General features: G+C 34.9%; 1 protein-coding gene across 1 annotated transcript in view; it reads left to right on the forward strand.

Moving 5' to 3' along the window:
- Window positions 1–27,143, forward strand: part of LOC149787800 (condensin-2 complex subunit H2-like) — a 155,849-nt gene that overhangs the window by 17,678 nt on the left and 111,028 nt on the right. The window contains exons 4-7 of the mRNA XM_089974010.1: window positions 9,671–9,726; window positions 20,893–20,968; window positions 22,293–22,364; window positions 26,527–26,606. Coding sequence (XP_089830136.1) covers window positions 9,671–9,726; window positions 20,893–20,968; window positions 22,293–22,364; window positions 26,527–26,606 — 284 coding nt within the window. The remainder of the gene's footprint in view (window positions 1–9,670; window positions 9,727–20,892; window positions 20,969–22,292; window positions 22,365–26,526; window positions 26,607–27,143) is intronic.

Raw genomic sequence — 27,143 nt, forward strand, 5'->3', positions numbered from 1 at the left:
TTTTGTCCGTGTCCTAAGACATGAGCATGTAAAAAAAAACATTAACTTTCGGTGACTCAACAATTATTAAACTGTTACACAGTACTATGATTGATTTTGTTATTATTTTGCATGTGCATATTTTCTGATTTCTCCAACATGAAGGTAATTAAAGGTAAATACAGACTTCATAATTCGCGGGCTGGTTGAGTTTACCAGGGAGACCATGCTGAACTATAATGAACAGTACTTACACAGGGCAAAGCATGCATAGCGTCACTTAAATCCTTACTTATTCCCAAACATATTACATGCATATTTTGCCTTATTCATTGTTTTGACCAAATTGCATTCTTCCAGCTAACATTTTAGCTAATCCTTAATAGCTGTTTCATTTACGTTGAATCATGCGCTCCCGAGTTACACATTTTCAATGATATAAGCGATCCTGCAAATTGAGGTAATATTTTTAAAAAGGTACGCATGTTTAATTTTACAAGGCACGTACCATCATAATTTACATGTTCGCAAAGAGTGGTAATAATAAAGGCTAAAATTCTCATATAGTTTAACTAAGATAATCATCAATCAATTTTAGTTTTGTGTTTTAGCTGAACAAACATCATAACTTTCCACACAATGGAAAGCTTGATGTTTCGGTGTCTCCTATGTTGATAGTCGGCAAATTTCTGTGACAGAAATTCAGGCCAATTAATCATTAAAACCCTGAAACTGGCTTGTGATAACGGATTTTTGACTGGTAACTATACAAGTACATTGATGTGTAGTTGCCTTTTTTCCTTAATATTAGCGCAATTACCATAGTTTTGTAAAACGGGAGCAAAGGCATACCAAAGTAGCCAGCCTCATGGTACCTTACATGTGGCAACTATTTTCCCCTCTTTGTATATCCGACCATATTCCCTTATTGTAAACTCGTAAAGCATTTAGTAATGATTGTTATAAAACATGCATTCTGAAATAGTTTTTTTGAAGATACATTTGCTGCAATGTATGTATTTTCATTCCTTCTTTTATAATTTTAATGATGGTAATTATCATTGGTATATACGGTATAAAAATGCCAGGTTTTCACTCGTTTAAGTTTCTTTCGTGGAAATGGCGCTATAGGATATGAAGTTGCAGCATTCGTAGTGATCATTCTTGGGATTGAAATTAATCGTGGATGATTTTATTGTTGTGGTTTACTTTTTTGTTCTGGTTTATTTTTATTATTGTAGAGGTAAAAGAAAATCATTAATGTACGTGAATAATGTTTAAACTTAGCATTCTATTTAGTGAAGAAGTGAATTCTTTATAGAAAAGTATTATTTCGTTACAACAATAATTCACAGGTGATACAACAGAACATGTGTGATTTTTCTTGTTTAGAAGAAATGAGAATCGAAGACATAATGTAATAATCGGGATTTCTCAGCCAAAATTGGAAGATATTATTTAATCGGGAGGTAAGCGTGGAGCGACCCTACAAATCTGGATTTTTTTTTTCTTCTCTGGTGTGAAAGTTGACAGGTATGGTGTATGGTCGCTTACATAAAGCCAACTACAACTCAGCTTTTATGGTATTAGCATTGAACCGTATTGTTTTTGTTTGTTGTGTTGTCATACTGTTATTACATTTTAATGAGTTAGGTATTTACAATTTCAGAGCAAAGTAAAAATGTAACTACCGATGCACTGATATATAATTTCCAATGCAATAATGCATAAACAAACAATAATGGAGTCAAAAATGAGAGGTAGTGTTACAGCAGCTCGCGAATGCTAAATTCTTGTCATCGTTTGATTAAATTATACACAAATCTAAATTAGGCAGAAACAATAGGAAAACAAAGTTAAATAAATTACTTTTCAACCAAGTTTATGCCATTTCTTTTTAATAATCATGCACGCTAACCTTGAGAAAAGTATACATGTAATTTTTTTCAAATATAACTTTGCCTAAATAAATGCATTTAGAACTTACCTGGTGCATCTTGAGATGTCTCATAGTTGTAGATCGGCTTATATGCGGGTCATGTACTTTTTAGTGTTTATACCTGTTCAGTTTAGGGGTCGGCTTATACGCGAATGGGCTTATAGGCGAGTATATATGGTACATCAGGAATATTAGTCTGCCACTTTGCAAATCCAGCCCTACTAAAAGATGAAAATTGTAATTTCCTTTTTATTTCCAATAGACAAAGGTTAATAACTCTTGCCCATTACCTCCCCTTGGCACCACCAGGTTTTGCTGGTTTTTAGGTTCACTACTGTACTGATCACATCATGCAGTTTTCCTCCGATAATCCAAGCAATTTTTGTGTTCAGATTGAACCATCCAATATTCCTTTTGGATCTATTGCATGGATTAATCATTCTACTGCAGGTTGTATACTTTCCTTTTTCAGTTTCTGCCAAAATTTAGTGATTTTATCACGTCTAGGGACTTCATCATTTTAAGACCACATCTCACCATGCTATTGTTGGTCATTACGAGTCGGCGCAACTTCTATATTTTTGTTTGCTCCATTTGTAACAGAGTTGGTTTTAGTGAGTTATTAACATGCTTCATTGTTAATTTACATTTGTTTTTCCCTTGAGTTGTTTCATTAGAATGGTCAACTAAATACTTGTATTGCATTAGTCCAAAGCATAGTCTGTAAGTTCTGAATGCAACACTTTTTCAATTCCTTCATTAGTAACAGGGAATATATTTATACTAGCAATTTAGTAACTTGACTTTGCTTTGTTTTCTCTAGTGTTGTTTGTGCAGAATGTTATTTAAACGCTATATATTCAACTTAAGAGCATACCATGGCCCTTGTTTTGTTTTATTAAGTATATATACTCTGTCAATGATACTGATTTGCTAATCTGTTTTGTTTTCTCTTCTTGTGTCGTTTCAAGAGAAATGTTTACTAAAAGCATGAAATGCATGTTCAAAGCAATGGTACATTTGACATTGAAGGGAAGGAAAAATGGAATAAGTCAAAGAAGACAACCTACGGTTCATTGTTGGTGATACCGACTCATTGGGGATTATTCCTCAAATTTACACAGCCAGAGGGTGTAAGTCACCCCCACATGTAATTCAGGCCTGTAAGTCAGGGTGCATGGGGTTCATACTGGATCAGTTGGATCCACCTCCTTGTACCACTGTACCGTTACTAGCTGTCCAGCCATCATGGACTGTCCAGCATGGGAGACCTTTTGAGAAGATGGACCAGCCAACTAGTTCATAGCTGCACTTCTCACTCATTGGGGGAGTGTTTCCTAATTTTAGGCAGACCAGTGGGAATAAGTCTCCCCAATTGTCTGAGCATAGTCTCTGGGCCTATAAGTCAGGATGCATGGGGTTTGTACAGGATCCATTGGATGCAATGCATAATAAAACCATCCAGCCGTTCCAACATGGGAACCTTTTCTTTGAATCGGTCCAGCCATCTATAACTTATGGGAATCTTAGTGACCTGGCCATATGAAATATTTCTGCCACTGTATCAGTAGGACACATGTTTCAGTTTTCACCCAAAACACTGCATTAGGAACATCCCATATAGCCAGGCATTGAGGATACACAGAATTGGCTCTGACGATGAAACATTCCTAAAAAGGTCTGAAGAGCTATCAAAATATTTAATTTACCTTGGCTACAACAAAGGCCTGATTACGGAGGCACCCAAAGGGTTAAACAAACAAACCATGATGACCTACTAAAATAAGGAAAGAAGGAAATGGCTGATAGGATACCATTTATCCTGACCTCCCATCCAGACAGCCCCAAAGTAGGTAAAATCATCGGGAAACACTGGCCCATTGTGGAATGATCAGACGCACTAAAGTTGATCCTACCTAACAAACCTGTAGTAGACTACCGGAGAAAAACATCATGGACATCCGAGTCAGGGTGAAGCTAACACCAATCACTAATCAAGACCACCTTAGTCAATCTGGCCCCTGTGGCGATAAAAGGTGCAAAATCTGTCAACATATGATTGAGACCAGGACATTTTCTAGCACAGTGACTAGACAAAAACTAAATATACATGGTCCAAACAAAACGTGCAAAACAGAATGTCATTTATCTCATTACATGTGAGATATGAAGCCTTCAGTATGTTGGAGAAACTGAAAAGCTACACAAAAGGATCAACCTTCATAAATCTGATTGGATGACAAAGAAGCTGTACAGAAGCCCGGTCGCAGAACACTTCTCCCCTGGCCACACTTTCAGTGATATAACACTTATTGCTCATGACTGGAGTTCCCAAACCAGGAAAGACAAGGAATCTTACTGGATACCTTGCCTTAGAACATTGAAACTAAGCAGTTTAAACCAAGAAGACTAGAAAAAGACAACCATGCACAAAATAATTTTTTGCAGCCAACACATTTTCTTGTATATAATTCTCTAAATTTGGTTAATAGCCAATGACTACTATAACAATGAAATGTCCGGGATATAATTTGCGCTTACATAAATTTACATAAAATAACAGATCAATTTCTAGGTCATTACAAATATTTTCCATGATCAGCAACAAGCTGAAACAAACTAGTTGAAACATAATAAAGTTAAAAGGTTGAATTTCTGTGGAAACAGCCATGTAAATTTTTGCAAAGATAACCGTATTTCTGTTTTATTTTTTTATCTTGTCTATGTTTTGTATTTGCCTTTGAAAAACACTCATTAAAGATCAAAAGTACTCATGCTAGTTAGATACTAGTTTCGCACTGTTCGTTGTCAGTTTATTGCATATAAATATATATTTATAGTGAGTACATACGCTGAAAAACAAGCAAATCTAAAATCCTTTGTTTTCCAGAAGTTTTGTAAATTTTTCTTGAATAACTAATATGCTTATTTTTTCACATAGACTAACTGAATATTGTCATAAATGCAAAGTGTTAATTATGAAAGAAGGGTCTTAGCTTCTTTAACCCTAGTTATGAAGTAAAATTCCTTGAATGCTGATTGGAGCTATTATGGATTCCACTAGGGCCTAACCGAGTAGATAATTTTCACCGAGTACCGAATCCGAGTATTTGGATATACTATTTGCCAGATCCAGGCACGAACCAAGTAGTAATCGAGGTTACCTTGCTTTGAGTGTTTCCTCTTTAAATCTTCTTCATCATTTCTCTTTCTTTTGTGGATCTGGTGTATTCGTCATACTCGTAGTGATGGAAGGATCGAAGGTGATTTATTAGAGCTGAAGTTCCATACGAATGAGCATTTTTGCTGCCTCGTGTTAGCCTTTCATTGCAGACATCACAATTTGCCTTCAATTCGTCCACAGCATTTATAGTGAAAAAGTTCCAAATCTTGCTACTTAATTTCTGAGTAGACATTTTTCGATGAGTATTTTAATATATGTATTTATTATTTATTAATTTTATTTTGAATACGTAATAATTAAATTTTGTTAAGATTTTTTTACAAATGGCATCTCTACACTCAAATATTTACCAGAAGCAGAAAAGTTACGCCACCTGGGGAATGCTAGTGAAATTACTAAAGGAAATTGAGTTAAATAAATTATCATCAATCATGATTCATGAAGTCCAATGGAATGTTAACTGTTTGTGTAATTATAATTTATTTTTAACAAAATTATTATGTATTAAACTATTTTTTTAACGTTCGTTATTTATTGAATTATTTTACTTGTAACCATTTGTACGCATATTATTTGCCGAGGCGAATACTTCCGAATAGTACCGAAAAATGGGATATTCGGCCGAGGCAAATGTCCGAGGCGATTTTCGGTTAGGCCCTAGATTCCACCAATATGACATCCATCTTGGTAGGTGATTCAGAAATTGTGGCCATGTATCCTTTGTATGTCATGCTTCCTTCAGTATATGCCTGTTACCATTCTGTTGACCATATTTTTCATGATTCTGCTCAAACTTTGAATATTGACTTGTATCATCAAGATTGCAGACATAAAAGAGATTCATCAAAGACATGATCTTGGATCAGATTTGCTGAGCTAGTTACTACTCTGGAGACCAGATTGTTTATCCAGTTTTGATTGACTTGAAATATGGCTTGCATTTTGAAGATTTCAGACAAGTTTGAGAATAAGCAAGATTTTGCACATATTCCTATAAGCTTGTTTCTACTCTGGACTTCAGATATCTTTGTGACTAAGTTTTGTTATATCTTGCATCTTATTGGCTTACATTTTTGATCCAGTTTTGATCCAACTTTGAATACATGTTTTAACATCAAGTTCAGGATCATGCTACCAGACAAAGTGGGTTACTAAGTTGCCTAAAACATGTAAACATCGCCTTCTTCTGTTAGGAAAGTGAAAATGACTTTGCCCTCTAATTTTTTTAGAGGTACTTTGACTGACTACTTTTTTAGATGCTCCCCTCACCTTAGCCAGGTTAGTTCTGGTGTTGTGTTGTAGTGAAATGTATTCATCAAGTCATCGGTAGCTGGGCCTAGTTTTGATATCAATTACACTGACAAACAAACTCTTGCACATTCCCAGACATGTATTTTGATAACTGATTGACCATTAATCCTCTCCCAAGTAAGTTACAGCAACTATCACAACCCGATTTCTGCTTGTTATCCATTGATGATAAAAGCATACAAACTTGTTTCGAAAATTTAACAATAGTACATAAATAGCAATTTGTAATTTAAGATCAGAATCGGTGATCTGGATATTTTAACTGCCTCTTGTACAATATTTTATCATAAAATTATTTGAAACTTAAGTGAACCAGTAACGGGGAAATAATGTTGGACATCACTATATCTGGGAAGTACCAGTTTATTAGATGGTCTGTTTTCGTAAATCATTGGGCAAATATATTCAGAAAAAATATACAATTCGTAGAAAGCAAATCCTAGATTATGTAGGTCAGACAATGTTGTTAAATTAGCGAAAAGCATTGTAAGGTCAAAGTTGTTTTCTCACTTAAGTCATATTTGTGAAAATGCGGAAAAAAGTAATGAAGCAGATACTATTTAACCAATGCCTAAATACAAGTACATAGACAAATAAATAAACCATAAGTTTTTGCAATCCTTTCAGTGGACTGTTGTAATGAAGCTGTATGAAGTGGGTGATTACATTACGAAAATCACTCCTTCTGAAAATAGATGCACTCTCATCTGTTTTGATTCGGTTGGAAACAAGGGTTTAGTTCATATACCGACTATAAAAGGAGCTATGTCTGTAATTTTATGCATTTTAGCATGTTATGTATGAACAGTTACGGTAATGTTTTATTTGCGACAAAGAAATGAAGACAAATAGTATGATCAGAAGACATGTGCATTTGCCCTCATGTACATGGTACAGGGGTCGTTTCAGACATGTTCAGAAATCTTTGAAAGTGCCATTATTGTGAACTTTTAGAAAGTATTAAAAAAAATATTTAAAAAAAAATATTAGGGTAGTTGATTAAGCATTTTTGCTAACTTATGATTACAATAATGTAATCTGGTTACTTTGTTGAAATGTGTTAAAATGTGGTTTCTGTTATTTTCTTTTAGAGTCAGATGGCTAAAATAACTCTTAAAAATAAAGTATTGCTTATATCCAATGTTAAACACATAAGAATACCGGGAAATAGAGGGCATGTTTAAAATAAGAGAACACACACACATACATATATATATATATATATATACACACACACACACACACACACACCACTCCCTCGATAACTTGCACCCTGATTACTCGCAAACCCGCTTTTTTTTTAGTACATCATAATTAAAGGAAATTTTGATCAATGAAAATGTCACTTACACCTAGTGTATGCAGTACATTAATATTTAAATACCAAGTAAATAATTTTTTTAAAGTGAAATTTTTTTCTTTTAATTCTATCTTTTAGTTCCACTTAAGTGTTATCATCATAAATGTAGTGTGTTTTTAAACGTAAAAATGTGTCAATCTACTGTAACAGCTATGTCTGCAAGTGTTTCTCTGAGAATCTAATTAAGTGCCAATCGTGTTTTGATAACTGACTTCCAGAAGTATTTGTTGTATTGTTGCACTGAATTAAAAGCTGGTCTCCTTTGTATTATCACTTTAATTACGTCTTTTGAATCAAATAAAGGAGGTGGAATTAATTTTTTTTTTAAAGGCACGCAAATCCTACATACTTAAAATCTAGCGATCCCAGTTGTATGTCGGGTGAACTCACTTAAGTTGATCAATCGCACACTGTTATAAATGTTATTGTGTAGGCAACAAACTACTTTTAAGTTAACCGACTCTTTCATAACTGTGATCAGAGATAGCAAGGCAACCAAGCAAAATGAATCCTTCATTAAAACAAAGAGCTTCGTTTCACAGATAAAGACCATTGTGGGTAAGTGATTTTCAGAGAATTCCTGAACTGGCACTTAGAGAAACACTCAAAGATGATAAGAAGTTTCACTGATACTTTCATTGAAATCATGACATCAATATTGTACTAATTGGACAATACAAAAATTGACTTTCGACGAAGGCGTTTGGCTCAAGAAATAAATGTTGTTGGTTTTTGAAAGAAAGGAATCTTGTTTGGTGATGTATCAACAGTTAGTCTACTTCTGGCTGCTGTAACTCCCGACTTGTAGTATACTATTTTAGACCATTCCATGAACCAGGCTAATCGACAAAACAAAAAGCAGTGACGTAATGCACAGATGTTTTCACGTACACATGAAGGTTGTTGAAACCAGTTGGAACAATCTTTAACATGTTGGACATTTGAAAATAAATGTTATTTATACAGAATAATGAACAACTTCATTACAAAAAGCACATTATTAACAGTTATAATCGACGTGATTGTAAAATGAGAATTAAGTCATTAAACAGCCCAGTTCCCTACACACCCTGCAGATTTCTCGATGAATAAGCAGACGTTTTCAATATTTGGAGGCCCCTTGGTAACTTACAGCACGGTCTATGTTTGTGGACCCCATTGTGTGTGAGTTATCAAGGGAGAAGTGTGTGTGTATATATATATATATATATATATATATATATATATATATATATATATATATATATATATATATATATCAGTGCATTTCTTGCTTTACGTCCACTTCTCCCTATTGAGTTTTCACTTCTCCCTGTTCTGTCCAAAAGGAGAAGTCACTTCTCCCTAAAATTTAGTCTAGCTTGACCCCTTGAGTTCTTGGAAAAGTTTAACAATATGCTTATAATGAGTTCTTCCATCAGACTGGTTGAGCTTATTTTAATTTTGTTGTAGTTATTGAATTTTTTAATATTTACAGTAGTGAATTGTGTTTATAATTTTTTGTTTGTGCTTATTTTCTCAATGTTCATGCAATTTGCATTGTATCTTTTTTGTAGAAATTAAAATTTGGATGATTTAGGAAGAAATAACAACTTCAGGTTAAACATTTCCTATAACGCTCCAGGTGCTACATACTTTATATTTCTTATTGCGAAAGGACTGAAACAAAAGTAAATATACACTAGTGACTTTAACACAACCTTTGCAGCCAGCTGCCTTGGGTAGACTATTTAAAAACAATGCACTGGTCCATTGGTGTAAAATATTTATTGTAAAGATTGTATTTTTGCTGTGCCTGCATTCATTGTTAGATTTTCTACATGATCGTGTTTTTATGTACCTTTATTTCCTTATCCCAAATCCTAGATTAACCTAAGTGTTAAATTTTTTCCTTCAGGTTGAATACCTTTACTCACTGGTGTTCCAAGTTTTGGATTTGCTGGCAAATAAGAAGTGAGTATCACATGATTCATATGAGAGTACCACAGCATTTTCAGAGATCATACTAATTTGTACTAAGTCAGCCTTCAGCACATACTGTGATGCAGATATCACTTCTGTGGAATCGACATTAACATTAAATTCTTGTGTTTAATTTATATAAATGTCGTATAACTTTTCTCATTGGTTGCTCTGTTCAACTGTAACTTTTGTATTATACCCTATGAACTCTTAAATAAGCTTTGATATGTATTGAGCTGTAACTTTTGCATTAGACCCTTTGAACTCTAAAATAAGATGTGATATATTTATATTCAACTGTAACTTTTTTTTTATAGTGAGATATATTCATCCTTTGCAATTTATTATTGACTTTCTTAGAGGACAGGATACTTTTAAAGTAGATTTATTTTATTTGTTTAAATATCAGTAGATGATTACCAATTGATTTGTTGTGTATATAAAATTAGTAATGTATGTAACAAAATTATTAATTTCATACATTCATATTAAATTCAGTATTATTGGATAGTGTATTAAATCATCTTTAGTGGTACATGATGTTAGAATTATATTTTCACATAGACTTTAGAATTTCAACTATGAATATCTGTTTCTCTTTTTTATGTTAACTTGTATACCAGATATGCATTAAATATATTTGGCTGCTTAATTTTGAGGCTGACATACATTCAGAGACAAAACATTGTGGAATGGGAAGGCTTATTTTTGAGGTGGGGTTATATTCAAGGTTGTCTTAATTGTATTATTTGTTGGCTTTCTGAATGATTATATGCTATATACATTTGTATATTGTATTTGACCTTGTCCAAAATCAAGTTCACTGTGTACGTGATGATGGACATTGATTTTGTAAACAACATAATATAGCGACTATTTCTCTTTGAGAATAAATTTCAATACTGGGATCATTATCAAATGGAGTAAACATGTTTATCTTAATCTGAGTCAAGGACATTGAAGTTCCCCTGTGGCAAAACCAGTTGTACTTGATGTTTTCAATGGGTTTTTTTTAAATTTATGTGATAGACTTTAACTTGTTGACAATTTAGAATGTTCTACAATGAATTCTGACCTTTGTCCTGGTTCAGTTTTGTGTCATAGCTTTTTATACAATGTTGTTTACTTGAGAAATTACTTATTCTTGCCTTTATATCTTGAAGCAGAATCAGTCTTATTTTTGTGTTCAGATTTTCATTTTGGTGGAATTTATTCAAATTATTGTTCACTGGGGAAAATATGCTCATCAACAATAATATTGGACTGGAACAATAATTTGGAATTTTAGTGAATTCAGACAAGAACATTTTGGGGTTATATTATTGTGATAATTCAAAAGACTGTTAGCACATCATCACATTTCACATCATTAGTGGGGCCCCGAGTGGCCAAGTGGTCTAGAGCGCTCTCCGTTACGGATCACTGCCATCTCACCTCTGTCTGCGTGAGTTCAAGTCTCGGATTCGGCTAATGTGGGTATGTGAGAAAGCTTGCCAGTAGCTTCTCGTGGGTCGGTGGTTCTTTCCAGGGTTTTCCCAGGTTCTTCCTCCACCATTAATACTGAAAAGTGCTGAAAAATGGCGTTAAATCCTACAACAACAACAACAACAGATCATTAGCACATCACCACATTCAAGACTACAGGCACATCAATACATTCAGTGTTGGAACTTACTTGAAATACCCTGGAATTCATTTGGAACTTTATATATTTGGACTTTTGTTAAAGCTTTTAGGACTATTTGGGATTTAATTCACAATACTGTAAGTTCTTTTTAAATTTTCACCTTTTAATCTTGGGAAATTAATTATTTGTTGAATTCTACAAAACTTTTTGGGTTTTGGTCCTTCCATACTTAGTATAAAGCCATAGAATCAGAACATAAATTTCACATTTGTAGGATATAACTGGAACCCTAAAGTTTGTACTCTGATATACTACTATTTCTCACCTGCTTTAACAGATGACTATTACCCTTGTGCTATTCACAAATCAGTATAGGATATTGCCCTAGCCCTGCTTGCATTTTAGAGTTCAGTAATGAGTGGGATTCATGCATATTAATAAGGTGAACATGCATCAGATTGGCAGAATATTCTACTCAAGGGAATATATTTCTGATCATACTTTGAGTAAGCTTGGTAAAATGATCATCAAGATCAAAGTGGATACAATTATGAATGTGCCTCATTGTGTCCTAGGGAAAGGGTACAATTTGAACCTTGCATGGTGTGCCCTATTTAAGGGTAAATTTATGAACCTGCCACAATGTACCCTTGGGAAAGCATGTAATTATGAACCTGCCTCCTACCTCAGTGTGCCCTAGGGAAAGGGTAGTTTTGAACCTGCCTCAGTGTACCCATGGGAAAGGGTACAATTATGAACCTGCCTCAGTGTGCCCTTGGGTAAAGGTACAATTTGAACCTGCCTTAGTGTGCTCTTGGGAAAGGGTACGTGTTGTTGTTGTTGTATGGATTAACGCTATTTTTTAGCACAAGATAGGCTATACATGGCGGCCAGTATTAATGGTGGAGGAAGAACCCGGGAAAACTCAGGAAAGAACCAACAATCTATGAGAAGCTACTGGCAAGCTTTCTCACATACCCACTTTGGCTGAACCCAAGACTTGAACCCACGCAGAGGTGAGATGGCAGTGATCAGTAATGGAGAGCGCTTTTGGCCACTTGGGGCCCCTGGAAAGGGTACAATTCTGAACCTTGTTCAGTATGCCCTTGGGAGAATGTACACTTACAAACCTGCCTCAGTGTGCCCTTGGGACAGGTAGCCCCATATCCTTCTTGTGTTATAACCAATGTCTTAAGCCATTTTATCCTGAATACAACCACTGTTTTAGTATCACATTTGATCGTGAATATGACTACAGTCATAATCTACTACATCTGTTATTTACATTTCAGAGATAGTTGTGTACTTGATTGCCAAATAAGGAAATTCTTGACTTCTCCCAGGATTTTAAATTATACAAAAATTTCTTCCATGAAAAATGCAACTTTAAAGATAAGATTTTATTGTTAAACCCATCTCTAGATAACAAATATGTTTTAAAACATGGTAAAGTGGCTACAAGTTTTTTGGACCTTAACAAACGCTACACTGCAATAAATTGTATAGCCTATTTACATGCATAGGTCTTGGAAACACTTAATTACGCGTATTTGGACACCAATTTTTGATCTGGGATGCAGAAAATCACTGAGGTGGGAGTCCTCTGTACTCATGTAATAGGTGTGCGTCAAAATTCAAAGACTTGCCAGTCCTGCTTCAGCCACATGCTTTGTGGGAAAATGTGTTGATCAATTAGCTGTGTTGATATTTACAATGACAGAATTCAGTGACTGAAAGACCCCATGATGTACATACACGTTGTCATTATAAGAGTACATAAAAAAGAACATGATGCAATAGCTGGGCGGCAAGTTCAAAGGCTTTGACTGGCGGCTGGGTGGAAATGTACTGATATTTACAGTGATTGAATTCAGAGGCAGAAAGACCCAGAGATGTACATGTGGTCATTTATAATAGTACATCAAATAAACAACTTTAGCTTTCGTTATTGTGTTCATTTCCGAATGTATCGGAATAAGTAGTGCACGTGACCTCAGAATCAAGACATGTTGGGACTTAGACAAAATGTCTTTCGTAAATTTGGATAAGTATTTTGGGGTTAAACGGCAAACTTACGAAGATTATGACGAGATTCAGAAGAGTGCTAAAGCTGCTAGAATTGATAGTTCGGATGGGGCAGTAGCTAAGTGTAAGAAAGTGTGTGATGCCTAGCTTAGTGTTTGGAATAAGTCCTTACTTGGATTGACAAAATTCAGTCTCACTCTGATGGACAAACAAGAGCATATGTTTTGATAGCTGATTGACCATTAACCCTTTTCCGAGTAAGGCAGCAACTATCAATTTCGTGCATGATATCCTTTGATGATAAAACATACAAACATGTGTTTTAAGATCAGAATCGGTGATCTGGATATATATTAACTGCCTCTTGTACACTATTTCATTATAAAATTAGTTTGAAACTGTAAGTGAACCAGTAGGCCTAACAGGAAATAATGGTAGACTTCGCTAAGTCTGGGATGTACCAGTTTATTAAATTGTCTTTTTTCATAAATCATGGGGCAAATATATTCAGAAAAATATACAAATCATTGAAAGCAAAGTCTAGGCATTATTTTATTAAAGATTTAACTTTAAAATGCAAATTATGTAGGTCAGAAACATATGGGTCAATGCTATGTTGTAGAATTCGCGAGATGCGCTTTAAGGTCTAAGCTGTTTTCTGACTTAACTCGTATTTGCGAAAATACGGGGGAAAAACAGCGAATCAGATACTATTTAACCATTGCCTAAAATTACTACAAGTACATAGACAAATAAATAAACCATAAATTTGCAATCCTGTCAGTGGACTGTTGTAATGAAGCTATATTAAAGTGAGTGATTACATTACGAAAACCTCTCCATCTTAAAATAGATGCACTCACGTCTGTGTTGATTCTGTAGGAAAGAAGGGACTGCAACTTTTGATGGTGGGACTCCTATTTTTACCAAAATGGGAGTCATGGACTCCTAGTTTTAAAATCCTAGAGAGACCTTTGTACATAGAGTCATTTAGGTAACATATTCTATTTATAGCAGACTTCACTGTGAATTCTGACACTTTGTGGTGAAGGGTTAAAGTGCCTGAAACATTTGTTATTCATATGTCACCACTTTCAATACCACAGCACAAAATTTGAATTTTTTTATTGTAATTTTAGTTTTAGTTTTTAATGAACAAAACAAATATGTCCAATATGCTATTTTCCTGAAATGCTTTCAAATTGAATTACTAAAGGTAATGAAACCCATGGCCTTTTAGGGACACCACCCCCTCTGCTAGGACTATAATTTGAATTCATGTGAGGGCTATGTTGCTCTCTTGACTATAGATTAAAACTTCTGTAAACCTTTTAAAGACCTTGGATGACTTTGATTATGAGCAAGTGACTATGCATATTATGTATACTTATATATATATATATATATATATACACTCGTTGGTTGACCATCAGGATGGATGAAGTCCATCCTGCACTACTTTTAGCTGACGAGTCCGATACGAGATGTGCATATCCAGGAGCAGTGTGTACACTAGAGTCATGGGTTGGTTCTTGACGTTGAGGCCTTTCTGCATTCCGTTGCATCTGCAACTTTTGTTCTGTGGACTTCCTGGAAGGTTTTGCACCCATTACTAACAGCTGCATGCCAGCCAGGTCTATCCTTGGTGCAGGACTCGAGGTTTGTCACAGATATCGAGTAGCATCTCAGGCTGTCCTTGATGGAGTCTTAATTTTTTCTTTGGACAACCAATTTTTCTGTGTCCACTAGATAGAGCTCCATACAAAATCTGATGTGGCATTCGAGACTCCTCCATATGGATTACATGACCCATCCACCGGAGTTGGAATCTCATGACCATCGCTTCGATACTGGCTAAGCCTGTTCTATCCAGTACTTCTAGGTTCGTCACTCTGACTTAACATCTGACGCCCATAATACAGCGGAGGACTCTCATATAGAAGCGCTCAAGTTGCTTAATGTGCTTCTTATATGTTGTCCCAGTCTCACATCCATATATGAGGCTTGTGAGCACAACCGCTTTATATACCTTTATCTTGGTGGACAGTTTGATATTTCTGTGATTCAGCACGTGAGAGCGGAGATGTCTTAATGATTGACTGGCGCTGCTGATGCGTGCCGTTATCTCTTTGTCTAGCAATCCATTGGAAGAGATGATGCTTCCAAGGTACTTGAAGTGATTGACAGCTTTCAGTTTGGTGTCTTCGATATACACAAATGAAGGTAGAGCTATGGTGCCAGGGACAGGTTGGTGAAGTACCTCTGTCTTGTTCAGACTGATAGTGAGTGCAAAGTGTTTCAAGGCTTCGGCAAAGTGTGTAACGATGATCTGGAGATCTGCTTCTGTGTGTACCATGATAGCACAGTCATCTGCCAAAGATGCTTCAAAAATAAGTTTCTCCATTGTTTTGGACCGGGGCGAGAATGCAACCCTGCTTCACGCCGTTAGAAACATTGAATAGATTGGCGATATCCCTGTTTTAGAGAACGAGTCCCGTCATGCCGTCGTGGAAAAGTCGGATCATCTTAATGAACTTCTAAGTGCACCTGAGTCGTACTAGGATGACCCATAGTGCATCTCTGTTGATCATATCAATGGCCTTTGTGAGGTCTATGAAGACACAATATATATATCATGGGCACTCAGGGCAATTTCACATTTGGCAATGTCTACTGCACTTCATTTGGGGTGTTCATGTCGTGTTATTTGATTTTCGTGCTCCCCGTACTACACGTACCTGTTCAGCACCTTAATTGCAGTAGTTCCTTTCTGAAGTGCAGCTCCTTAGCCAGTTGCACCCTCAGAGTTTATGTCCCTGTTGCCACTCCATAGTTAGTTGCACTGGTGCATCTTCCTCGCCAGTTGCACCATATTTTACTGTATTTTCCTTAGTCATTTGTATCTTTTATTTTTTGTTTTATATTTACCAGTTAGTCAGATGCTTCTAAGTTGCTGATCGTGTGCCATATAATTGTTTCAAATATATGCCAAATTTGTAAAAAGATGTATATATTTATAATCTGAAGAAAAAACAATTTAGCTACCATTTCTTTCTGTTGTGTATTGTGACAGCTTAGTAAATAATCTCTTTCAGACTTTTGTAAAACAGGTAAAATGTATAGATGGGATGTGTTCTTAAATTATTATTTAATTGATTAAGTATAGGTTAAGTAATACACAATGCATCCTTCTCTGGCCCCTTGCTGGGTCTCGCTTTGTCTGCTATGGTTTCTTTGCCCAGACATGATGTTGATGCAGCCAATATATGTTAATTAGCTAGTAACTAAATTTAGATATTTTGTCATGTTGAACCAATCATATGACTGAGTTGGAGCATGTGATTAGACATTGTGTCAGTTAGGGCAGCATTCATATAGCAACGGGGATGCCTGTAGAGATGTGTTTCTTTCAGTGTAGATGCTGCATTTAATTTTTAATACTATTTGTGAAAGAAAATGGATTTAGATTTTCGGCATCAAACTATTTTTAAGGATTTTTGCTGGATTTGAATCTGTCCACACTGGGATAACATTAACAACATGGCGCACAGGAATCAGTGAGGTGGCCATTACAGTAAAATCGACCCTCTTGCTCACCCAGGTTCACCATTAATGGCCAACTGTGAGTCATGACACTACCGGAGAATTAGTATCTGCCCAAGCTTAGACAAGAACTTCTAGACAAAGCAATCATTTCAGTCCAGGATTAAGGAAATGTGTAATTTGTTTTTGTTTTCGGGGGATGTAGCAGCAATGTTTATACTGATAGTCGGCCAATTCGCCCATGCACAACCTGAAGTGCCTTCAGCACAACCTAATGGTTTGACAGTTATGCTATTGTTAAGAGCAGTGATAATGTTGCAAAATATGGTGGCTACTTTAGCGGAAAGTATTCATTCCTTGATTGACTTTAGCAGTATTGGCATGAGAGAAGCATGAATCTATCTGACACACTATTCTTTAATGCATGCAAAATCATTGCCGCTGGATGTCCCCAACTTCCATCCCTCCTGAGACTTTCGCAACATAATCTCAGACCCGTTTGAGCTAACTTCAATCAATTTCATTAAAACACTATGGGTGTGTGGCAGAGTTCTTGTTATTCATGGAGACTGCATCCAAATCTTCGCTAACATATTCCACAAATTCTTCCAGCTCTCATAGGTTTGGTTGGGATGACGTCACTCGTTTAGCGACATACTTTCTGCCATATTGCAAGGTCACTTAGTAATGGCGTCTGTTTTCACCTCGACAGTCATAACTATGCATTGAAAATGCCTGGATGTGAAAAAGTGCTTGGATCCTGACCCAACCTATCGAGCAGAAATCCCAGAACAGGTCCCGAAATTACCAACCTTAACGGACCAGGAGTAATAAAGTGCTCTTTTTCCATGTTCAGTGGAAGCTTACAGGTGCAGTTGGATACACTACAATGATTTTACCTCATTATAACTCTAGAGTACTTTCCCTGTTTCAAGTACCAGTTTGGCACTTTTCATTATGTATCTTTTTGCAAAACACTATGCACTATCTACCATATCTACCTATGTCTTGGCTATTGGCTATGCACACAAACTGAACAATATCCCTGATCCAACCAATTCCTTTCTTATTCAAAACTTGTGCAATTGCTTCATAAACTTATACCGTACACAGATGCCATACTTCCAACTGATTATGTATTCTACAAAAACTCATTCCAGTCCTGCAATGATTCACTCACAGTATCCTCCATGTGGCTCTGTTTAAGTCATGTTTCAACTTACATTTCAGGCATTCCTGAGAATATGGGAATTTGGGCCTTTGTTACAGTCGCACTGTTCCATAGTCACAGGGCTCCCTTCACTTTGTTTGGGACATTGCCAAGTTTCACACTTTGCTTTTGACCCCTAGTTTGTGTCAGTACTTAAATTAAATTCCCTCAACTATTATGCCAATATATTTCATACCTGCTTCCTATGGTTCATGTATGGAGTATCGACTGATGTTTATTATCATAGCAATCCTCAGGATCAGACTTACAGAGTTTTGGTTATCAGTGTCTCTATATACCTCATATCAACCCCTTGTGGCTCCACATACAGGTGCCAAACACTCTTCACAACCCTACAAACTCCCCCAGGTCTCTCTTCCTGGTGGTATTCCTCTCGAAAAAATTTTAGAGCTCAGCAGGTGCAGTGTGTTGTGACAGGATTTGCCTTCATTATGCCAAAGATTATTTATATTTATAATAGTTTATGTTGAACTTATGTATTGTTTGTTATTTAAAATACTACTTAAACCTGCTTAGTGTCATGTAAGCAGGATTTACAGTAATACCCCTGTACACCTCAGCTTGATGCTTTTTAACCAATGTGTGCAGAATCAGGCCACTAAAATACCAAATCTGGAGTAGGCTGAAAAGCAACAGCATGTACTATGGACATTATTGGAAAGATTCCAGGATTTGTTTCTGAATAATGGTCCATTATAGAATCACATAAAGGACAATTGTGCATAGATTTCCAAAGTATGGGTCAAAATTTAAATCATACAGAGGCCTCAGAAATGCATAATCGCTCATATTTGGAGGCAAATTTTTACCTGGGAAACAGAAAATCACTTACACAGGAGACCTCATTAAGCTTGCAATAGCTCAGTGGGAAATTCAAAGGCCAGTCCAGCTTTAGCCACCTGCTGAGTAGGAAAACGTGTTGATCAATTGGTCATTTTAGCTGTGCTGATATTTACAATGACATAAATCAGTGGCTGAATGATGCCCAGGTGTCTATGTTGTCGTTATAGGAATACAGCAGAAGAACATGATGCAATAGCTGGATGGTAAATTGAAAGACTTGAATTAGCGGCTGAGTGGTGGGAAAATGTGCTGATATTTACAGTGAATCAATTCAGAGGCAGAAAGAACCATAGATGTACATGTTGTCATTATAAAAGCACATCAAATGAATAAATTTAGCTTTCATTATCATGTTCATTTTCGAGTTTAGCTGAATAAGTAGTACATGTGACCTCGAAATCAAGACATGTCAGGACTTATACAACATGCCATTTGCAAATTTTGCCATTTGAAAATTTATGTAAGTATTGGAATCAGATTCAAAATAGTGCTAAAGTTGCTGGAACTGATAGTTCAGATAGAACGGTAGCCAAGTGTAAGAAGTGATTGATGCCTGGCTTAGTGTTAGGAGTAAGGCCTTTCCTTGGATTAGCAAAATTTAGTCTCACTCCGATGGACAAACAAGAGCAATATGTCGTTAGTGTAAAGAATTTGGAAAATTAAACTCGGTGGCAACCTTTGGTTCTTCTCATCTGGACATTTAACCACTTCTGGTATGCCCAGTATGCTTCTGGAAGAGGAATGTGACTTTTGCTGGTGGTACAGTGTACTCCTGTTTTTACCAAAATAGGAGTCCTGGACTCCTAGTTTTATATCCTTGTGAGACCTCTGTCACATACTGTTGTGCGATACACAGTGTGCTGTTGATGAACTCATTTTAAAAATCTCTTTCATGTTTGAGATGTATTTAACTCGAGAAATAGTTATTTTTAAAGCAAGCTCCATTCACCAATTTAAAAAAATGTTATAGTTCCAGAGCTCAGATATGCAGTGTATTTGCTTATTTTATGCAGATTGACTAAAAGAAAAAGCAAATCAACATTTTTAAGTGCATTGAACTTATGTAAAACAATTTAATTTTAAGCACTTGGACCAAAACTGTCAACATTTATATCGTTCCTGCTGTATGCACATTTTATGTTTTATGATTGTGTATTGGATCAATATAAACATCGATATCAGTAGATGTTCTGGATATGTGTGAATGTTTGAAATAGTAGTACATGGTTACTCTGAGAATACTTGTTCAAGCAGCCATATAATCAGTGTACCTTGAATTAGTGTTGATTATTAAAACATTCATTCATGATTGAGATTCATTAACAAACTACCCATCAGATTTTTAAAAATGCAATATTAGTTCAGTTTGACAAGTAAAGTGCACAATTTATTAAATCTTTATGTAGTTTTTGTCTATATAACCCTGTGTTTATCTGGGGCTCATTGACTAAAATTACATATACCACTTAAGAAAGAACATTTGTAAAAGTAATTTCCAGAAAAGTTGATAAAATTCTTAAATACACTGTGTAGATGACTACTATTGTGTCTTTTAAAAGTTTGAATAGCTCAAGTACTGGTGTAATGCAAAAAATTTCAAACTAATGAGATGTCAGCCAACTCCAGCTGCAACATATAAACACCAGAACTGTAGCTGTATAATACCTTATCTATGAAATACGATATTTTTTAAGTTAGAAAATAAGCTTAATAAATCAAACACCATTCAGAGGTCACCAGTGTTAAGAAATCAGGTTAATATTCTCCCATAGGTGCCTATATAAGACAGGTTTGACAGTATACTATTTTAATAATAGGTTTAAGATAGGTTTGACTGTACACCATTATATTAATAGGTTTAAGAAAGGTTTGACTGTATTTTATGCAGAAAACAGACACAGCCTTCCTCAGCAGATGAGGGAAATGACCAAGATGCCCATTGTAACAAGACTACTGATGAAGAGGTAACCATGTGATTATTTGTTTTGTTTTTTTAATTTTATTTTTTATATCTTTTTCTGTTTTTTAGAGCACATTGTTTCTTCATGAACAATTCAGCATTAGACGTGTCATACCATTAGATTTTACCATAAGGCTGACTGAAACAACCATTAAATTACAGACTTAAGGAACAGTAGTAAAAAATAGTAAAAATACATTAATTGTTGTCAAATTGGGATATTAGCTGGTCTGGGCCTAGTCTTCATTTGGGGTATTTACATTCAACATAGGGGAGATGGTCAGAGAAGCAGACTAAATATATGGGATAGTACAAAAGCTTTAATCTACCATTGTTCTTCATACAAGATGCCCACAGGATAAAGCATTTACTTTTGTGTTATATCATAGTCTAAAAGCATCAAGCTAATGGAAACACATGAACGGTGTAGGGGATAGCCAGCCTTTTAAAATAAACGGCACAGAAATTAAAAAACACAATATTAAGAGGTAGGGTACTAAGGATACAGGTCTCTAAAGCCTTGAGTTTACACATGGATTGGATCACAAAGATACTGGTCTTTAAAGCCTTGAGTTTACACATTGATTGGAGAACAAAGATTCTGGTCTTTAAAGCCTTGAGTTTACACATGGATTGGAGAACAAAGATTCTGGTCTTTAAAGCCTTGAGTTTACATGGATTGGATAACAAAGATACTGGTCTTTAAAGCCTTGAGTTTACACATGGATTGGATAACAGAGATACTGGTCTTTAAAGCCTTGAGTTTACACATGGATTGGAGAACAAAGATACTGGTCTTTAAAGCCTTGAGTTTACACATGGATTGAATAACAAAGATACTGGTCTTTAAAGCCTTGAGGTAATATTTGGGTAGGATAATAGAGATACTAGTCTTTAAAGCCCTTGAGGTATTATATAGGTAGGATAACAAAGATACTTGTCTTTAAAGCCCTTGAGGTAATATATGGTTATGATAACAAAGATACTTGTCTTTAAAGCCCTTGAGGTAATACAGGAATAGATAACAAAATATAATGGGTTTTTAAGCCCTTTGGGTAATGTATGGATAGGAGAGCAAAGATACTGGTCCTTTAAACCCTTGAGGTAATACATGGGTAGGATAATCAGGATACTAATCTTTGTTTTGTGTGTGTTAATTTAAAAATAATATTTCAGAGGATTCCCATTTTATTTTTCATGTCTTTCCTTGGAATGTAGTCAGGAAACATCTGCATGAAAACAAAAATCATTGTGCTCCTTTTTTAATTTCTTCATAATGTGAAATGTGGATACAAAATTATACAGTATTACGATATTTCTGGCTTCAGTTCCTGACATTGGATGACTTACCTGAAGGGAAAAACATCACAAGGAAGGAAAACCTAGAAGATTCTGATCAAGTAAGGTTTCTTCCATCCATCTTCAGGATGGGATTGTGGTGACTCTTTTCAAACAAGAATGAAAACAAAACAAAACCAGTGTAAAAGTTAAAAGAACCAATATACCAAAACCTACAGCAAGCCATTTGCTGAATTAATCCCACCCATTGGTTAAGAGATCCCAGCCTTTGTAGGTAAATAAAAAAAGAAAAACCATATATCATTACTTAATCACATTTCTGCATGAAAATGATGCCTCAGAAACCATCAAAATTCTTACTAATATCCTTTTCAATATTCTTTGGACTTTAATCTCTATCTTTTTATAATACTCAAGTTTGCGATAAAGAGGTGTCACTATACATATACTGGTGATCAGTTTTTGTAAACAGTACATTTTATATTTCATAATCAGGTATTAGAATTTTGTAACTTGTAAAAAATGTTGTAAAGTAGTTAACTCTTTATTCCAAACAAACTACCATATAAGTTGTTCTGTTGCAAATATCTTCCTGTTCAGGCCATTTCTACAAATAGCTTAGATTTTTGTTATTAATAATGAGAGAGAGAGAGAGGATTATGTCTAGGTGTGCAAGCTTGTCTGCATTTAGAGCATATGTAGCTGTTATGTTGTGTAGTGTTGACAAAATGATTAAGATGGTTTGAACATCTGTTAGTTATGGGTATTATTTATTGGTAAATTGTACGCAACACATTGCTAAGGAATTAAGTGTAAACTTTTATTTTTACAGCAGCAATAATCTCATTATCAAATTGCGATACAAAATAAAGAACTTGAAATCATGTTTTAGTTGATGCACGTGAGTGCTTGCACGTGTGTGAGAGCAAGAGAGAGAGATGAAACAAAATTTTGTCATTGTACAAGACTGTCATTATTCAGGGTGGTTTTAATTTGTAGCTTTTGCAAAGAGAAAAAAGACTGTTATCTGATGAGTGTGATAATCCTCGTGTATTATGACCCTACTATATTCCATTGTCAATAAACACCACTAAATCAACAATATGTTCTTGCTTTAATTACGATGTACATTGTCACAACAACCACATGGCTATGCAGTGTTATTTACATGGTAATTAAACGTGCTTAGTGGTTTGGTTATTCCCATTCATACCAGATTGAGTGCAAGAATTGACAGAAAAGGTCAAATCAGCGAGGCTGCCAGTAGAGAAATGAGACTCTCTTTAGGGAAATGAAAATCCGTCAATGTGATATTGAAGCTGTTGTCCATACAGTAGATGTTATAAGGACAAGCGATCAAACGAATTGCTTATTATTAGAACTTGACAAAAAATATATATATATATATATATATATACACACACACACAATGCGACCCTGCCATAACGTGCCCAGCGATAACACAAATTTGAATATAACGCAGTTGTGGTGTGGCTCCTGAAATTTTGTATGTTCATTCGCACATGAAAAAGTATGTGAAATATTGTATAATTTTTTTTTTTTTATCATTTTGGGAAAGAGATCACGTATGAATTAGAATATACTATGATCGTTGCATGGTTCCAAAAATTTTAAATACATGTATGTATATTTTTCTCATACAGGGAATTTTTTTTTCTTTAACTACGAGAAATAGTGTGTAAAACATTTATTATCATTTTGGGGAAGAGTTTGTGCATGAATTTGAATATAATATGATCATGGCATGTTTCCTGAAATTTTAAATACATGTACATGTATTTTTCTCGTACCGGGGGAAAAATATTTTTTTTAAGTACGAGAAATAGTGTGTAAAACGTTTATTATCATTTTGAGGAAGATTAAGCATTTGAATTTTAATATAAAACGATCGTGGCATAGCTTCTGAAATTTAACAATTTCACCAGGTTCTTGAAGTGTTATGCCAAATTAAACATTATTGGAAATGTTACTTATTACTGATCCATGAGTAAAGGCAGTAAGTTGTGTTTGTGATTGTTTTCAATTAATTCTGTATACAATCGTTGCTAAACCAATAGCCAACATGTGTTTCTTCTTTAACTGCATACACAACCAAACAGCAAACAATGCGATGGTTGATAAAAGATTCTCACAATTTAATAAACATCAAGAAATGAAAGCCACCAACATGTTTGATGGGGTTGGCAGTGTTATTAGACGGACTCAGTTGACCAGTAAATATTGTCTGCTTTATTAGCTGGATATTGAAAGGGTATGAAACTGTACATGCATTCAGCTGTACATTGTTTTAAAAAAGTGACTTGTGACCATTCCAGGCTTACTGCACTTAGGTCTCGGGTTTTACATGGGTATGGTGTTTGTTTTTGGACTCGTTATTAATCTCCTATTTTTTATAAAAATATTTTACTGTTATGGAAAAGCAAGTTCACAAATGCAAGTCATTCTCTGCACTTTGTGCAATGATTTGTATTGTAGTTTTCACATGTTTCTTTCGCTATTTACAAAATCTGAAGTAAAAGTTATATGCACGCTGAAAGCATGTATTGATTATTAATTATTCTTGCTGTATTTGTTCAAACAAATAGGCATACAAGCGTTAATTATCGGAAATTTACAATGGATAAATCTACACGGAAACAGATATGAGAAAACTTTGGCAACATGAAATTAGTACATACACTGTTCAAAGACCCTGGAATGTAATGAACCGTACACATGCTTCGTCTTTCTTAACCTAATTCACTTTTCCCATTGAATTCAGACACATAATGATCTGTGACAAAATTATTGAAAAGTTTAAAAATGTATGCAATTTTTGCAGTGGAATTACATGTATTATGGATTAACTGCAAGCCCCGATGGTACGATATCAGACGGCAAGTAAATGGTGTTAATGCTCTGTTCATGCAGTATATTAGATGTTGAGTTCAGACACAATGATCTGGGACAAAATTATTGAATATTGTAAATCTGTGTGCAATTTTTCAATGGAATTACATGCATTATGGATGAACTGCATGCCATGATGGCACGATAGTAAATGGTGTTGATACCCTATTCATCATATACATTAGACATGAATACATGTATATGTGGCAATGAGTTGTTCTCTGAAAATAGTAAAATACTGTAAAACCCCGCATTAACGCGATCCAAATATTTTGGACCCCAATTATCGCTTCATAGCGGGGTTCAGTTGTGTATATATGTATATGTGTGTGTGTGTGTGTGTGTGTGTGTATATATATATATATATATATATATATATATATATATATATATATATATATATATATGAATATGAATTGATTTAACAGAGTCCGTGACCTTTCATGTTTACGATAGAAAATGACTAGGTTTTTATATTTAATGTTTGTATGACTATAATGAAACAATTAGACAATGGTCTGTAGTCTTCACTTTAGCATGTACTGAGATGTAATTTTTGTTGGATAAGAAAACATCATAGGTCTTCCGAACTCTTTTTAAAATGCATGTAGTGTTTTGTTATGGCGATGGACTTAATAAGGAGAAATAATTAACAATAATATTTTAAAGGTATGGTCTGTGAAATATTTTGTCCATTTGTTAATAAACACCAGTAGATATTGTAATTACAATAAGAGAGGTTATGCACATAGGTGCTGGAATTTTTTTTTTTGCGGGGGGGGGGGGGGGTCAGTCTGTCACTACGCATTTTGAACAGAATCTTGTGACATTTATTGCTTCATTTGCGTGATTAAACTTGCCAGAATATATATATATATATATATATATATATATATATATATATATATATATATATGCAGTATGATTGTGAAGTGGGGGGGGCTACATGATCCCCTTGACCTATGCTGCAGGTGCCCGTGTTTATGCATCAGTCATTGTATTTTCTCTCTTTTTTGCAAATCTAAATCTTAGTAGATATTTTATGTCTGATAATTTAATGGATTTTTTTGAAAAATACAAAGTGTTATGTACGAAAAATTATGATACATTTAAATAGTTATTATTTTGATAACTGGATTGTGTATGAAAAATTAAAGGATATTAAAAAATTCATGAAATACGGTAAATCCACTAAGATCTTAGTAATAGAAGTAATGTTATCTCTGTGAATTATCATACACAGAATATTGCATTGTTGTACACAAAATATTGCATTGTCATATGCAAAGTATTGCATTGAAATACACAACGTGTTTTGTCGTCATACACTAATTGCATTGTCATACATTTCAGAGTGTGGCTCTTGTTCCACAGCTACCATTATCTCTTATTCCTCTTGAGGAAGGAGAAAAGGGAGACAACCCTCTCATAAGGTAATAAATCTTTCTTGCATATTTACAGGGGGGTTTTCTGAAATTTTACTTATTGTGTGCCTCCAAACTGCTAAATTGGCATCAGTGACCTCCAGATCCAGTCTAACACCCAACCCCACCCATCTTAGAATTCTTTAATGCATGTTGTCAAGAAATGAGACCTTGTACCAATGATTTTTTTAAATAAAAAAATTTGCAATAATAGATACATAAATGTAAAGAGACATTGTAAAAATCCATTCATTTGGTTTACACTAATAATGATTGTAGATATTTGCCAATATACAAAATGGCATTATGAGGATCGCAGTATATGGGGTTCAAACCTAACAGGACACAAGAGCTAGGGTGGATTAATGGAAAGATAGAGTCCATGCTAGACAGAGATTCAATGCAATAGTCACCCCAGTATTTCAGACAAATAACAGAAAATAAAATGTTGACACCTTCACCTCACCACATTTTTAGCCATATAATGCTTCTCTATTCTAAATATAATATCAGTTATTTTATATTTCTTAACTTTAAAACAGTTGG

Source organism: Sinohyriopsis cumingii, chromosome 11 (assembly GCF_028554795.1).
Source record: "Sinohyriopsis cumingii isolate HCF-2022 chromosome 11, ASM2855479v2, whole genome shotgun sequence".
NCBI classification, from domain to species: Eukaryota; Metazoa; Mollusca; class Bivalvia; order Unionida; family Unionidae; genus Sinohyriopsis; species Sinohyriopsis cumingii.